Consider the following 16,266-nt stretch of genomic DNA (forward strand, 5'->3'; position numbering starts at 1 on the left):
ATTGCAAGTTGCGATTGTTCGTTGCCCGTATTACCACGTCCGCGCGCAATAAATTTTCGTGTTACAAAAAGTAGAAAGAACGTCTACTTTCTGCAACAGGAAAGCTAGAAGCACCTTGCACAACGCAATTCACGTACTGTAAAGCATTATTGAAAAGTTCTGCTCATGTGAATGATTACAATGATCCGGATTCATAACCAAAAGTAAACTCAACCACGTTTAATAATTCACGTTTTGTGCGTGAGAGTGGAATGGTTTTACTAAACTAACTTTCTATCTGTTATTCCAGGATGTTTCATACGCTGTTGTGTGAAAGACAGGACAAACGAGCCAGAGATGCGTTCATTGAAGACGAGGACACGTTTGAAATATTTGACCCACGAAATCCCATCAACAAAAGGAGAAGAGAAGCGAGCAAAAAACACATGAAAGACAAACGAAGATAACACAAAACACAACATCCGTTGAGAGTTGTAAGTAAAGCAACCGAGGGAACGAGCGTCATATTCGGTAAATCCTCGTCAATATCCCGAAGAGCGCCCGATTCTTATCCTCCAGCTTGACGTCATAGCGATATGCCTTGTTGCTTGGCAACTTCTGTTGAGAGCATCGTGGGCTCAAGAAAGGATTCCAACCGATGTACGCTTTTGTTTCCTCTTAAGTGATTATACATGTATATATTTATTGTATACTAAAAGGGATACTTATCTTAAAAAAAGAAACAGTTCTGTTGATTGAAAGTGGATGTATGTGGAAAGGAAGTGATTGTCGATGAGAAAACTAAATGACTCAAACAAGCTCTGGTAAATTCCCAGGTTCTGTCAAGAACATTGAGTTCTGCGATTCTTTCGGATTGTGTCGAGGCTGTACGGCTTTCTGCGAGTTTCTTCCGGAAGTATTCCGACCTTGTCACCGCGTGACCCGAAGCAAACTGACCGCGGTGAAAAACAGAAGCCTAAGAACTAGCCGTTTTTTTCTGGATAGAGAGTGGATATTGAGTAAAGGAACAAAACTATTTGCTTTTTTTCTTGAGTAGTGTGAATCGTCTCTAGTTGTTCCTGAATTACTTTTCCTATGTAGGAGAAAATGATCTTTGCGAAGAATAAAACGGTTTGGGACCCTGTATGTGGAACAAGAACTAAGCGCATTGACGATGTTTAAACAATTTATCGCCTCTTGCTGAGACTGAGGAATTCGGCTTTCTAACCTGCAATTTCATTGGCGCAGATAGTCGCATCAGCGCGAGACAAGATTTTGTGCGCTAGTGTCTGATTTGATTGAGAGAAGTGGCCAAAACTACTATACTCAAACAGGACCCACCGAGTCACAAAATATATGTTATTCTCTGCTCGCAACCCTCTTCCTCAACCTCAAAAGATGGTGTTTTTTTGCATAGCCACTCGTCTATCCAGCAGTAAAAAATGACAATGAGATTCAAACTTCACTTTTTTCGTTTATCTTGCAATGCTGAATCTTGCTATCTGAATATTTTTGTGTCAACTCAAATTTTAAGGCCAAGAGAGTTTTGTCGGTAATGTTTATTATGAGATAGGTCGTGTCTTCGATACCCCCCCCCCCCTTCCTCCCCGGCCACGTACTCCAGACAAGGTGGGTCCACGTCGAACAAACTTGTTATAACCAGTTCCCTTATAAATGTTTGTGTGCAACCATACCTCTTGGCGATTGGACATTTAAACCGAGTGGGAATATCTTTTTTCAATCATTATGTGTAAAAAAGAAACAGTGCTTTGTGATAAAATGAGAAAATAATGGCTTTGCCATATGCGATGATAGTAAACTTGAACCAGTCAAACTCGCAACCACAACTACGGTTTATAGATATGTATACATATCATGGGGCTACAAGAAACTATTATAAACACTCATTTTTCGCAAGGACAGTGCCTAAATTGAACCGTCTCCTTGAGGAGGCGACCCTGTCCGACTTATTAAGTGATTTTTAGGCTGCAGTATCAGCTCTTTGTTAATTTTGGAAGATTCACTGGCCCATTGAAAGAGTTAACGTTGGCCCAGCACACCATCAAATGGGTTACACACTCTCGTCTATTAGGCGTACTGATAGATGATCGGCTGGACTGGGCTAAACATGTTGGTGTTGTTAAGAAAGGCTCTGTTAATAGGTTAAACTTGTTAAAACGTAGCAAATTTCTTCCAAAGAATATGTTATTAGACTTGTATTTTAGAGTTATTATGCCGTCGATTGTATATGGTATATCAGTATGGGGAGGCCTCACAAATAAGGAAGGTTTTAAGGCATTAGAAGCACTGCCTTGTAGAGCTGCGAGAATTTTCTTTGAGCTACCTTGGGAGATATCTAATGCAGATGTTATGAAAAAGGCTAATTGGTCTTCTTTAGTCTTTATGTATAAAATTAGCTTAGCTAAGCTTATGTATAAAATCCACAATAACCTGACTCCAGACGTTATGACAGCTATTATTAAGAACAATGATAACATCAAGCGATATCAACTTAGGAAGAAACTGAAAATTGATGTCCCTCGTTTTAACACCAACTACATGAGGAACTCTGCAGCTCGTAGAGGAGCAATAGTTTGGAGCACGTTGGTTCCTCAACTCAATGAAGATATAGACAATGTTAAGAAATATACGATTATGGCAAGACGGTCAAAGACTCTGCTACACCTAGATTTCGACTGTATCTCCCCTAAAACATTAACCAGAAGGGAGGAAGATTTTTTAAAACTATAATTAGTGTTAATAATTAGTCGATACTGGAGTACCACCTTGTACTTTGGAATTTTAAGCGTTTATCGTTTTAGACTTGTATGTAGTAAGTAGCTATATGATTTTAGCTGGTGTATATCTTATTTATTTTTTAATTCATTAGTTATCTTATTTAATTATTTAGACACGACCCCACAAGCGAAGCGTCGCTTTAATACCTATCGTGTATAAATAAAGATGATTGATTGATTGATTGATTGATTGATTGATTGATTGATTGATTAATTGATTGATTCTTCATTAATGAAAGAAATCAGTGCCGAGGCAGGTCTGTCCCGTACCTACACCAACCATTCGGTGAGAGCGACCGCCATAACCCTGTGGGCCAACGCTGGATTAACAGATCGAGAGATCATGGCAATTTATGGCCATCGCAATGAAGCGAGCTTGCGAAGCTATCACAATCAGCCATCAGTAAATCAGCTTCGAAAGTGCAGCGACGTGTTGACAGTGGCACTTTGCGAAGATGAAGAAGTACAAACATCTGCCGTTCAGCAAAGTACAGCTACAAGAAGTCCATTCCAGCAGCTGTCGTGTACAAGTTCCACAATAAACATGAACAGCGTCTCGACAGGCATGGCTCACCACAGCACAGTTTTGACGTCCACGGCATACAGCAATATGTTTAATTCATGTAAAATCGGCAGTGTAAACATCACTTTTCATCAGTAACTGCTATCTGCTGATAAAAAGCATTCTCTCGCCAAGGCATTAAAGTTTAGCCACATTTTTGTGAGAGTTAGACAGTAATTCAACTTAAAAAACACTTTCATTCATTCGCTCAAACTGCGATGCGTCCTTCGGCGATTCAACAGGGTTATGCTCAAAATAGATCCCGATTTGTGGTTGGTTCTCCCGCTTCACTGATGAATTTGAGGAGAATAAACAACTTGATCAAGTTACAAAATAAAAAGCGCCGATTTCTAAGTGTTTTTGTCCAAGTAGTTATTTCATAAAAGCTTGTAAATCACTCGCCTGCGGCTCGTGATTTACAAGCTTTCTCGTGTTCTCCCAACATCCCGCGTGGTTTTATTGCGCTGGTAAACTTCTGGAAAGTGCGGTCTATTGCTTAATTAGCCACAGTGAAAAAGAGGTTTTGAGCGTTAGCCCTCCCGGGGGGGGGGGGGGGGGTTACTCCCACATATGAGCTATATAGGTATGTGCCGCTGTGAAGGGTATGGTTTTCAGCGAGTTTACTCTCGAATAGGGGAATGAAATCAGAGAGGTTTGGTCTGGGTACCATTTCCTGCGCAACTAATCAGTTTCTTGAAGAATTGTCATTTAGTTTGAGAATTTTTCCAGTAAATGACATTTAAAATCGGTACGGCGGGCAGTACGACGTCTAGGATTTCGGTGTTTACTCTAGAATAGGGTAACAAAATAAAGGTTAACATTGTCTAGTATAGGTTAGGGTTCTGAGTCACTGCAGAGTCCTAGCGGCACACCAACCTCGTTCCCAGGGTCTCTCCTCTTCCCGTCTCTTCACGTCACGTGAAGAGGAGAGACCCTGGGAACGAGGCTGGCGGCACATTCCCAGCTAAAAATCCGTGGAGCACGGACACTTCTGGAAATCGAGTCGCGACATTCGAGTCTTGAGTGACTATCAGCTTACATTTGATCGGTACTGTAACATGTCTCAGGAGTTACTGTTAACCCTAACAACAATGGATAAGTGGACTAGCAACAACTCTTACAGAAAATGATCTAAACACGACTGACTTTTGACTCTTCAAACTTTAATACACCAATGACCTATTGTCATTCTTCAGCTCGGCTCGGCAGCTTAGCGTTTTAATGTTTTCCTAAAAAAGAAGTTCTCAGTTACTTTTCTCTAAAAAATTAAATTTCCAGGAAAACGTTACTCGAGGACGGTGCCTACTTTTGCGACCCGAGAAAGTCGGGTTTCTGTTGACGGTGCCTGCTAAAACAGTGCTATTTTTGTCTGTCTCGCAGCCGTTTTACTGTCGTCACGCATAAACTACGCGTGAAAAGCAAGAAAAGGAAGGGTAATTCGAATCCGAAAAGAATTGGAGGGAACCATGCATTTTCCAGAGATTATTAAGCTTAACTGGGAAAGAATGCCATGCACTGTTTTTTATTTTGGCGTTTTTTTTTAAATTGTCGTTGCTAAATTATCTCGAAAAAATGCATGGCTACTCCCAATTTTCTTTTTTGATTCCGGTACCCCTTGCTAAGATCAGCTTTTCCGCATAGTCATAAACCGCGCAAAAATCCTTTGCTATTAGTAATTAGTAGGCACCGTCCTTAAATGTTTTCCTCACTAAAATGCTCGAAAAATGAAAGCTTGTAAATGAACAAAAGCCTAGATATTCGACCTCGTTTGTTAAATATTTTAGGCAGTAGAATCAACTTTGATTGGTTGATAGGTCTGAAATAATGGTATTACGCAAACTGTTTTTTTGTTCTTAAAGAAGGCTATAAAAGAGTTTGAAGTTGTACTTCATATCAGCTGAAAGTCACCCTCAGAAATGAAGAAATATATCCTAAGAAATGGTCTGAATGAAAATCCCTAGCCTGCAGAACAAGCGTTATTTATTAGCCCTTTTTCAGGCGGACGAAGGCAAGCGCGAGTCATGCGGGACGGGACCCGGGGGTATTCTTTCGCGCCCCTCCCGTCGCACGTGGCTCGCGCCACGTGCTTGCCTCCCCTCGCCTGAAAAACGTAAAAAAATAATGCCTGTTCTGCAGGCTAGAAAATCCCAGGATAATCCCACTAAATCGCTTTACTTGGATCACCACAAAACATTTCTGACTGAATCTCCCATTTTTTTTTTTTTTTTTTTCATAAAAAAATCTCAAGAATCATCAAAAATCCCCGTTTTGTTGATAGGACGCTAGAGTCTCGGGCCTTCAAACGTTACAGAATCCGGAGACAACTTCCTTCTCTCTTTCTGTCGACGAAGTTGGCGTCTCGGCTCCTCGCCATTGACCACGTAGCTGGCGACGAGATTGTTGTTATGTTTTCTTGTCAATTACACCCTTTTATTTCTATAAGAATGTTGCTTTTCTGGCTCAGGCGGACTATTGTTTTTCTGCTGTTGTTAGGCTGAAAATATCCTTGTGAATATTCTTAGATTATAGCCATCGAACTGTCATTCGCATCAAACATTTCGCTAGTGCAGGTTTTTATCGTTTTATTGGTTACTTTTGCTGTTTAAAGTAAGGAATAATTTTATACGGGATAGTTAAAAACTACAATTGTATTGTATTATCAAATTTTCAACACAACATTACATTCTTTTCAAAATTTTTCGGCCTCAGGTTTATTTCTAAAATATTCGTTAAATTTCGCAAATTACAGCCTCGATACTCTTATAAACCTGGTATAAAATAAGTTCTTATAAAAAGAAAAGAGTGTACAGTCAACTCTCTCAAAGCGACCACTTCTCGTAAGCGACCACCTCCCGTAAGCGACCACTTTGTCGTGCACTAAGGGTGGTCGCTTACGAGAGAGTTGACTGTAATTTCAACAGAATGCTGGGATACACAAAGTGAGTGGTGGAACCGCTGAAGAATGAAACCTAAGGAGCTGGGGACGAGAATGCACTCGACACCTGAATTACATTGTAATTCATTGCGAAGTTTTAGTTTCCCATTTTACCCTTAGCCTTTCATTCACGGCATTTCCTTGTATCTTTAAATTTGTATGTTAACATTTTGCGGCCAGAGATAGAAATGGGTGAAGCGTTGTTACTGTATGCAAATTTACAGTGTTAATATGATTGATTACATCCTCGGAGACCGAGGGGCAGATAGTGGGGCCGAAGATGAAGTCAAAACGGACGAGAAAAAATTCGACGAGCAAAAGTACGAAAGAAAAATAGGATTACGTTTGACACCGGATTAAAAAATTTATCGCCCTTTGAAATATCCTATGTTACCTTTATTCTTTCACTTACGACATTTCCTTGGATTTTTAGGGTCAGTTCTTTTGAAGGTTTTAAAATTTGCATTTCCTATTTGCTGAATCGAGCAGTTTCGATTTTTGGAAAATATTTGTCTTGAAAAGGAAATGGAAGGATTTATCAGACAATACCTCTACTAACTATTTTATTTCCAGAATAATTTATTCGTTGCGTTGATTTTTCGTCCTTGTTTTTGTCCCTTAATGGCGGTCGGTTGATTGTGAATACATAATTCGTAGACTAATGGAATGACTTTAATATGATGTTGATTAAATTCCGATTAAATTAAAAAGAAGTTTACGACCTATCGAGTGAGCGATTTCCCATCTCAGCTGCCATAACTCGTTCATTACGCATGTGTTTTCCTGGCTCTCAAAATTGTAATATTATTTTAACTTTCTAAAAATTTCCGAAATTTCTAAAATAAAAGCCATTTTAGTGTTAAAATTCTGAAAAGAATCCGGTGTTTTCGTACCCTAAGTACCAGAGGATTCTTCTTGCGTTGTTCGGCCGAAGACACGAGCGGCGAGAAAACTGCGACGAGGAGCTTTGTTCGGCCGAACACACGAGCGGCGAAGACTCGAACCCACCCGCTCGGGCGCAGGTAACTGCGCGGGTACCTGAATATTGCATCATTTCTTCCGACTCCAAATCAAAACACCGTGGAAAGGAATTATTATATTCACGAAATACAGCGTTATCTTGTTCAGTAAATAGCAAGAAATTTTCGGCCGTTTTCTTTTTCAGTAAAATTTTATCTTTGAAGTAATAATCAAAACAGCAACCACAAAAACTGATATGCATGCTTATAGCCGGCGATGTGTTAGGCGATCTAGGGAGGAAAGCTCTGGATGCCTGTGTGAAGGTCAAGATTTACGGAAGACCAGAAAACAAGAAATACGTTAGGAAAAAAGCTTTGCATCGGTTAGAGAACTGTTATGCAGGAACGTATCAGGATCAGAATGAGTTGTTACAGTGTCGGGGATGGACTAACCGTAGGCTTGATGATTTCCTGCTTTCAAAAGGGTCCCACGAAGATGGAACTGCAAGTAAGATGGAGACTGTACTTTATGACATCATTGACATCCACGACGCACTTGTTACCTTTGACAAACTGCTTTATGTTGAGAAATACCCAAATCCTGGACACAGGTATGATGAATTGAAAGAGTTGATTGACAATAGGAGAGCTGATGTTGAAAGAGAATACAAAGAAGCTGCTGATAACCCAGATAAACAATGCCAATATTCCTGGCTTGTTGCGCAGCGCCGGGTGAGGGATTGCTTTGCTGGAACCTTTGTTGGGGACGTAGGGTTGCTCGAATATAAACAAGGGCGTGATCCGAATGAGCCTTACAACATAATTGATATTCGTGATGCTGTTTTTCATTGGGATAAAGCAAGTTTTTTTGAAAGAACCTTTGAGGAAAGTGTTTTCGGTTACAGTTACGGCTTTGAAGATTATCTCAAAATGTTGAAGCAATCCAGTAAACAGAGGGATGATGAAGATTCCAACAATGAAAAATTATTGAAACAATATTCTCGAGTTGAAGCAGAGAAACGAGTCAAGGATTGCTATACTCGGTTTCCCTTTCCAAATGTACGTGTAGATGTACTTCCAATTAAAAGAGACGGCAGTGGTGAAGTCGCTCAAATGTACAACATCTTTGACATTGACAAAGCACTTCATGATTTAGATGAGAAAAAACTACTTCAGAAATATCCAGAAGATGAAGGAGCTGGGTGTGATGAACTGAAGAAGTCAATTGATGCAAGTAGATGTGGAGTAGAAAAGGAATACCAGGAAGCTAAACATGTGTTACGTGAATATTCCAAGAGTGAAGTGGAGCAAAGGGTACGAGATTGCTTTGCCAGTACATCGGCATTGGAAACCAGGCTGAGCGAAATATTTCCTACTAGAGAGGATGAAGCCAGGGAACCAAAAGACAACCAAACTTATGACATTTTTGATATTCACAAAGTGGTTCAGTTTTTTAACCAAAATGTAAACCTTGAAACATTGCCCCTTGGTTATTCAAAGCCCTCTGAACTTGTTAAATTGGAAAAAGGAGTTCTAGCACAAAGGGATGCTATTTCAAAGCAATTGCATAAATATTCGAGGAATGAGGCAGAACGCCGTGTAAGAGAGTGCTTTGCAGGCACTCACCCATACGACACAGACATATTCTCCACCAAAGAAGAGAAGGATGGGATCCCAAAGACCCAGCAGACATATGACATTTTTGAAATTAAAAATGCAATTGATCACTTTGATGTAAAAAAGTTTCGTGATAAGTACCTAGATGATCCTAATTCTAAATGTAAGAACGAAGACGTTGATAAAGAGAGGGCTGAAATCGAGGAAGAGTATGCTGAAGCTACAAAGATGGTTGAAATTGAGCATGGTTCTGGTTTCATCATTCACGATCACTTTATAATTACGAACAACACGTCATTAAAGATGCAATAAATGGTAAACCTAAGAAAGTTAAATCGGAAGCGCAAAGATACCCGAACAGTAAGAAAGAGAAGAAGGTGAGAGATGTAGTAAATGACAAAAGTAACGAGAATGGTGACACTAAGGAGATTTGTATTTCTAATGCGGTCATTGGAGAGCTCCAATGTGAGGTCGTCCACCATGATCCAGGTAAAGATTTGGCCTTGCTTTACTGCAGAGAGCTTAACGTAAGAGAAAATGGAATTTGCCCATTACAATTGTCGAACCACACCTTGTTACCAGGGATGCAAATTTTTGCATTTGGTTTTCCCATGAGTCACACCGAAGAAACAGCCCTCTTTGTGACTGGGCATGTTTCTGGTTCCAAAAGAACTTTATCAGGTCACACATTAGCTGTACTGAATTGCTCGCTAAATTCTGGTAATTCTGGGGGGCCAATAGTTTGTTGGAACAAAGGTCAATTAAATGTGGTAGGAGTTGCCACACAGAAGCACTTCAAAGAGATTTTAACATTAGAAGAGAGGGCGAAAATTGAAAAAATAAGGCAATCTTTGCAAACTATTACCATCCCAAGTGTTCCAGATGATGCGATAGAGAGAACATTAGGTCAACGAGAGATGGGACTTCTCTATTACCATTTTCCGTTTACCGATGACCCTTGCCAGACACCAATGTTTTTGCTGACATTAAAACTGTATGATGCCCTGGAAACACATTCACAGTTTAATTTAAGTAACGCATTACCTGGGGGTTACGTTGTTGAGTTTATCAAAGAATGTCTCAGTAACTACAGTGGGGAGGGTAAAGAAAAGTTGGCTGAGGTAGTCAATTGGTCTGAACTGGAGCATGTGAACATTTCACCCACTGGGCACAGTAAAGACAGGAAGATGTAAATTCTGTTGGTTTAACAAAGGTTCAATAATAATCCTCTGTACCAAAAACGATAGCGACTGGTAGTTTGGCGCCGTATAACTTTTAGTGTATGCAAACCGTAAAAGCACTCATACAAACATACAGAAAAGTTCCAAGGACTTAAAAACTAGCGTACACAATTTTGTTGGTACTGAGGGATGAATTTCCCAACAAATATAGGTTGTATTAGTTTCGCAAGATAGTGGTAAAATGTACAGCCGCCATTCTATTCTGTACAGTGGATTTAGAAAGTTGAGCTAGATCTTCACTCAAGCCTTACAGTCAGCTGGACTGGAGTAGCCCAGCTGGCAGGGCCCCGTTGAGTGTTCCAAACCCAATTAAGCTAATCCTGGGTTAATGAGAACTTTGATTCACTTTTAATTACTAATCAATGAAGACTTTAAAAAAATATGTATATGGTTTTGTAGTTTTGATTTAGACTTTTCTTTGCCACTAGCTTCAAATTATGCTTTGAAAACATTTTTAAAGGTGCAAGATAAAAACCTCCATTAAGTCTTAATGGGCGATTAGTTTTTAATGGCTTTCAAACAACCGGGACCAGGGATGAGTTGCTCGAAGCATGGTTAGCGCTAACCATTGGTTAAGAGGTATCAAACCCTACAGGTTGTCATGGTATTTAACCCGGGTTAGCGCTAACCATTATTCGAGCAACTGGGTCCAGGTCTGTAGTCTGTGTAGCTGGCAGTAATGTCTGCACGCAAATTTAAGTTTTAACAGCGGAGCCTTTTTCCCATTCCGTTATCGGCTTTGCTGCTCGTTTGCTGACAAAACTGAAATCTAACATTCAATTCCATTCAATTGTATACTAGCTCACAGAAGGGAAAAAGTTTTTATTTTCTTATCAGTAATGGAACAATGCTCCATTCCTTCTTTGCTTAGCTGCTCAACGGTCCAATATGGCAATATCCCGCCAGCTATGCAGGCTAGTAGATCAGTGGCTAAGACAAAATTTAATGTAGTATCAAGCTCTAAACTGGACTGTTTCCTAAAGATTCTGAGGGTAAAATCCTGACTTTTTCACATTTGAGATAAAAACTTTTTGGACAGAACATTCCCATTGTATTGTTCTTTGTACAAAAATTGCTCTAAGATTTTAGTCTTCAGTGGCAAACGTAAATTAGTATGTGTTTACAAGCGTTTAGGCAGGAATTCCTAGTTATTCATCCCCATTAATAGCCGGGCCAAAATGTGTGGTGCCTGCAGCTGCGGGGGAAATGGGGAGAGAACCTTGACAGTCGCGGCAAAACTGTAACAACGAGCGGCTTCGCCGCGAGGAACCGCAAGATTTCTTGTTGCCCTCTCCCCATTTCCGCACGGCTTCGCCACTCGTTTTGGCCCTCGTATCCGGCTTTCCAGTGAGCCCAGGCAGGCTATTTTTGAAGCAGTAATTTTACGATATTGTTTGAGACTGTACATTTGTTAGGGATACTTCAGAGGCTAGATGTTGTAAATTACAGTTCACTTGATAGAAAAAAACGTCCTGTAGAAAGAGTGAATAATGGGACCTGGTGGAATAATGGGGTTACCTAAATAATAATAAACTTATTATTAACATTCACATCTTTCTTTTTTCCTTTTTTGTCTTGCTGTTCACAAGAAATATGGAAAAATTTAGCCCAAAAAACTGCATGTGCTTTTATTTTTATTAAGAAGAATGTAGAAATAATCTCATTAGGTCAAACACTTCTCAGGAAGCTGCTGGTTCTTATTATTCATGGTTTCTAGATCTGACATTGTTTTTTTCAATTTAGTGTATACTTAGTCACAGAAAGGTTTTTTTTATTTCTTTTTGGTAATGAAAGAATCTCAGAAAAGCATTTTTACATTACATTTTATTGAAATTAGGATTTAGCCTTAAAAACTGCATACTGTTTGGATATGACAACGTATGTTTTGGGCTAACAGTTTATATTAACATTGAAGTAAAATAAAATTAATTGCTTTATTCAATTCAGTGTATAATTTAATAGCCAAATACAATCATTGCTAAGTATTAATTTGTACTTATGTTACTACTTGTAGTTTTATTAAGCAATTTTGTACTTGTTGTAGATTATGTTATAGTCAAAATGTTAAAAGGAAATATCCTAGTTTTAATACTTGTCGACTTCGCATTAACTAGTCAGAAGACTGTGAGTAGTATCTCTTTTCCTTGAAAATCCGCGGGGAAGAAAGAGTGAACACAATATTTGAATGGCTTTGCCCCTTTCGCGCGTGATTGACCCTCGTGCTTCGAACTTCATGCCTGCTCAGTTTTTTGTGCTCTTTTCGAGCAAAAAAAAAGAGACTGCTCGCAATCTCGTTCCCAGAGTCTCTCCTCCTCCTCCTCCTGTCCCAAGGAGCTCATGCCTCCTTGGGACGGGAAGAGGATGTTGGAAACTCGCAGCCTAATAGGCAGGGACATTTTGATTTTTTCTCAACAGCATTTTTTTTTTTTTGCAATAAGATGTAATTCAAGGCCAAACGAAAACAAATTTTCCAAGGCACTAGCTTGAATAAACTGATTTCCATGCGTACCTCGATTGTTAATTATTGAAAATACAATAAGTGCACTAGCGTAAAGATATCAGTGAAAAAGTAATCACAGCAGAACGCAAAGCCCATTTTGAAGTTTCAAAGACAAGGGCGCATTGTTGCGGCGATTGTCTAAAAGTAACTGAGTTGAAGAAAAAAAAAACTACCGAGGTAAATTTTGCAAATAGCTACAAAACTAAGTATTCTTAAGGACGGTGCCTACTAAAACCGAGAAAAGTATTTTTGCGCAGTTTATGACTATGCGGGAAAGCAGATCTCAGCAGGAGCTGGTGGAATCCAAAAAGAAAATTGGTGGTAACCACGCATTTACAGAGATAATTAAGCAGAAATAATTTTAAAAAGTTATAAAATACAAAGCAATGTATGGCTTTTTTCCGACATTGAAGCTTTATTATCCCTGAAAAATGCATGGCCGTTACCCCCAATTTTCTTTCTGGATACTAACAGCTGTCAAGAAAAAGGCGCGAAACTCAGATCAGAATTGTTCCATCTGTAGCTGTTAACCCTGTAGGAATGATTCTGATCTGAGTTTCAGCCAAAAATGTAAATGACTCAGATTTCTGCAAGGCTGATCGGACTGTGTAGAAAACTTAACACGACAGCGACATGATAGAGACATACATACACATACATACATCTTTATTTAACAATGCAGGTTAAAAGTGAATTGGCAAGACCGAAGTCCTGATGTGGACCTGCCTAACTACAGCTAATCAGGGCCGTACCTAGGATTTTTTGTCTGTGGGGGGCTAACTCTGCAAACCCCTCACAGGGGTCTACCGTATGCAGACAGGGTTTCTAGTAGGACGCTTTGTTTTCATTCCTACATAGAAAGTTGCCTCTACAACCTTTAGAGGAAAAAAAACACACTGACGCTTTTTGTCTTAAATTGTCATGACTTTTTATGGAGTTAACACCTTGTTTAGCTTGAATCAAACATTGTCTTTCGTTTAATGGTAAATTTAACATATAGTCGATGCACTGCTGTAAACAAAGAAGGAAAATCACCGAGCTTCCACAATTCAAACGCACTGACTATAACAGTAGAGCGAAGCATTTGCAAAAACACAGTCGTGATTTAAGTACAATTCAAGCCTTTTCAGTATTACTGTGACACGCTACAATGATTACTAGAGAACCAAAAAACCAAATAGCTGTGCCTAGAAACACAACTCGTTGTGACAAAAACTAATAGCCGGGACCGGCATTACAACAACTACAGTATGAAGCTCATGGCACGATACAAGCAATGATTAATTTCTGTCCTAACAATCATTTGTGTTGATAACAACACAAATTTCAACAAGAAAGGCATTCAATTAAAACTATCACGCACTTAACAAGCCAAACCCGGCTGAAATGCCGTATGTGGCATAGAAACACCGTCATTGAAAACACAGAATAAGAGGTCATATTCAAATTCAAGAGAATTCAAAAGAGGAAAATCAAAAATCATAAGGCACAAATGACCAGTGTGATGTTGAATATACGATTGTTAAATCCAAACCCGCTACAAATACTTGGGAGTAACGCAGGCTTTAAAAACCAATTTAGCTCTGAAAAATCATACTCGTATAAGCTAGATTTAAAAAGGCTAAAACACGCGCCACTGAGTGGCGTAGGCTTGTCAGTCTTTATTGACACACCAAATTCTAAACCATAGGTAGCCTAAATTAACAAAATCATTATTTTCATAAGAAAACTCGTACTGGCTTTTGCCTCGAAAGATTTTCCAAAATAATTATTTGGTATTCACATTGAAGGAAATTTTCTTCAGTCAATTAGTCGATTTGTGATTTGTTTTCCTGGCGGGGGCAGCTGCCCCCTCTGAATGAAAATGTCACAGTATATACCGACGCAAAATAAGCCAGTAGTTACTGGCCTAAAATGTCACAGTATGTAAAGAGTAATAATGAGGCGAATCAGGGACTGCTTTGCAGGCCCTTTCCCAGGCGACTCGAACATATTCTCCACCAAAGAAGAGAAAGATGGGATCCCAAAGACCCGGCAGACATATGACATTTTTGAAATTAAAAATGCAATTGATCACTTTGATGTGAAAAATTTCCATGATAAACGCCTAGATGACAAAGATCCTGAGTCTAAACGTAAAAATAAATGGGCAGATGACAAGAGAGATGAAATTGAAAAAGAGTATGCTGAAGCTACAAAGAAGATTGAAATTGAGCATGGTTCTGGTTTCATCATTCATGATCACTTTGTAATCACTAATAAGCACGTCATTGAAGATGTACTGAATGATCAAACTAAGAAAGCTAAAACTGAGATACACAGATACTCCCAAAGTGAGATGGAGCAGAAGGTGAAAGATGTGTTGAATGACACAACTAACAAGAATGATGACACTAAGGAGATTTGTATTTCTAATGCAGTCATTGGAGAGCTCCCATGTGAGGTCATCCACTATGATCCAGATAAAGATTTGGCCTTGCTTTACTGCAGAGAGCTTAACGTAAGAGAAAATGGAGTTTGCCCATTGCATTTGTCAAACCACTCCTTGTTACCAGGGATGCAAATTCTTGCGTTTGGTTTTCCCATGAGTCATACAGAAGAAACAGCCCTCTTTGTGACTGGGCATGTTTCTGGTTCCAAGAGAACTTTGTCAGGTCACACATTAGCTGTACTGAATTGTTCACTAAATTCTGGTAATTCTGGGGGCCCAATACTGTGTTGGAACGGAGGTCAATTAAACGTGGTAGGAGTTGCAACACAAAAGCACTTCAAAGAGATTTTAACTTTAGAAGAGAGGGCAAAAATTGAAAAAATACGGGAATCTTTGCAAACTAGTTCCATCCCCAGTGTTCGAGATGATGTCCTAAAGTGGGCGACATATGAACGAGGGTCTTATGCTACTAGACCTGATCCTTGTCAGACACCAATGTTTTTGCTGACATTAAAACTGTATGATGCCCTGGAAACACATTCACAGTTTAATTTAAGTAACGCATTACCTGGGGGTTACGTTGTTGAGTTTATCAAAGAATGTCTCAGTAACTACAATGGGGAGGGTAGAGAAAAGTTGGCTGAGGTAGTCATTAAGTTTTAATCAGTGATTAGTGTTTAATGGCTTTCGAACAACCAGGCCCAGGTCTGTAGTCTGTGTAGCTGGCAGTAATGTCGGCATGCAAATTTAAGTTTTAACAGCAGAGCCTTTTCCCCATACTTTTATCGGCATTGTTGCTTGTTCGCTGACAAAGCTGAAATCTGACAAAGTTTTTCATTCAAGTTTATACTAGCTCACAGAAGGGAAAAAAAGTTTGTATTTTCTTAACAGTAATGAAACAATGTTTCATTCCCTTCTTGGCTTTGCTGCTCACTGGCCCATATATACTGCCAGTTACGCAGGCTAGTAGATCAGTGGCTATGACAAGTGTCGTATCAAGCTCTAAATTGGGCTTTTTCCTTAAAGAGTCTGTGGGTAAAATCCTGACTTTTTCACATTTGAGATTAAAGATTTTTGGACAGAACATTCCCATTGTATTGTTCTTTGTACAAAAATTGCTCTAAGATATTAGTCTTCAGTGGTAAACGTAAATTAGTATGTGTATACAAGCTTTTTAATTTAAGGGGGAATTCCTAGTTATTCATCCCCCTTAATTTTTTAAGTAGCCTGCGCAACTGGCGATT

General features: G+C 39.3%; 2 protein-coding genes across 3 annotated transcripts in view; both read left to right on the forward strand.

The window, feature by feature from the left end:
• Window positions 1-16,266, forward strand: part of LOC146456933 (spliceosome-associated protein CWC27 homolog) — a 157,353-nt gene that overhangs the window by 94,990 nt on the left and 46,097 nt on the right. The gene's annotated exons all lie outside the window — the stretch shown is intronic.
• Window positions 7,278-16,172, forward strand: LOC146456941 (uncharacterized). Its single transcript, XM_085092579.1, has 3 exons — window positions 7,278-9,155; window positions 9,368-10,039; window positions 14,524-16,172. Exons 1-3 carry the CDS (start codon window positions 7,495-7,497, stop codon window positions 15,683-15,685), a joined length of 3,495 nt encoding a protein of 1,164 aa, XP_084948705.1. The 5' UTR covers window positions 7,278-7,494; the 3' UTR covers window positions 15,686-16,172.

The sequence above is a fragment of the Pavona decussata genome, unplaced genomic scaffold (genome assembly GCF_977016875.1).
Source record: "Pavona decussata unplaced genomic scaffold, jaPavDecu1.1 SCAFFOLD_253, whole genome shotgun sequence".
In the NCBI taxonomy this organism is placed as follows: domain Eukaryota; kingdom Metazoa; phylum Cnidaria; class Anthozoa; order Scleractinia; family Agariciidae; genus Pavona; species Pavona decussata.

Bases quoted from the DNA above. Each gene is read 5' to 3' on its own strand.
- LOC146456941 (XM_085092579.1), top strand. From the start codon at position 7,495: ATGCTTATAGCCGGCGATGTGTTAGGCGATCTAGGGAGGAAAGCTCTG. The intron at 9,156-9,367 runs GCAATAAATGGT...GCTTTACTGCAG, and splicing joins AACAACACGTCATTAAAGAT to AGAGCTTAACGTAAGAGAAA. The intron at 10,040-14,523 runs GTAAATTCTGTT...CAGTATGTAAAG, and splicing joins CACAGTAAAGACAGGAAGAT to AGTAATAATGAGGCGAATCA.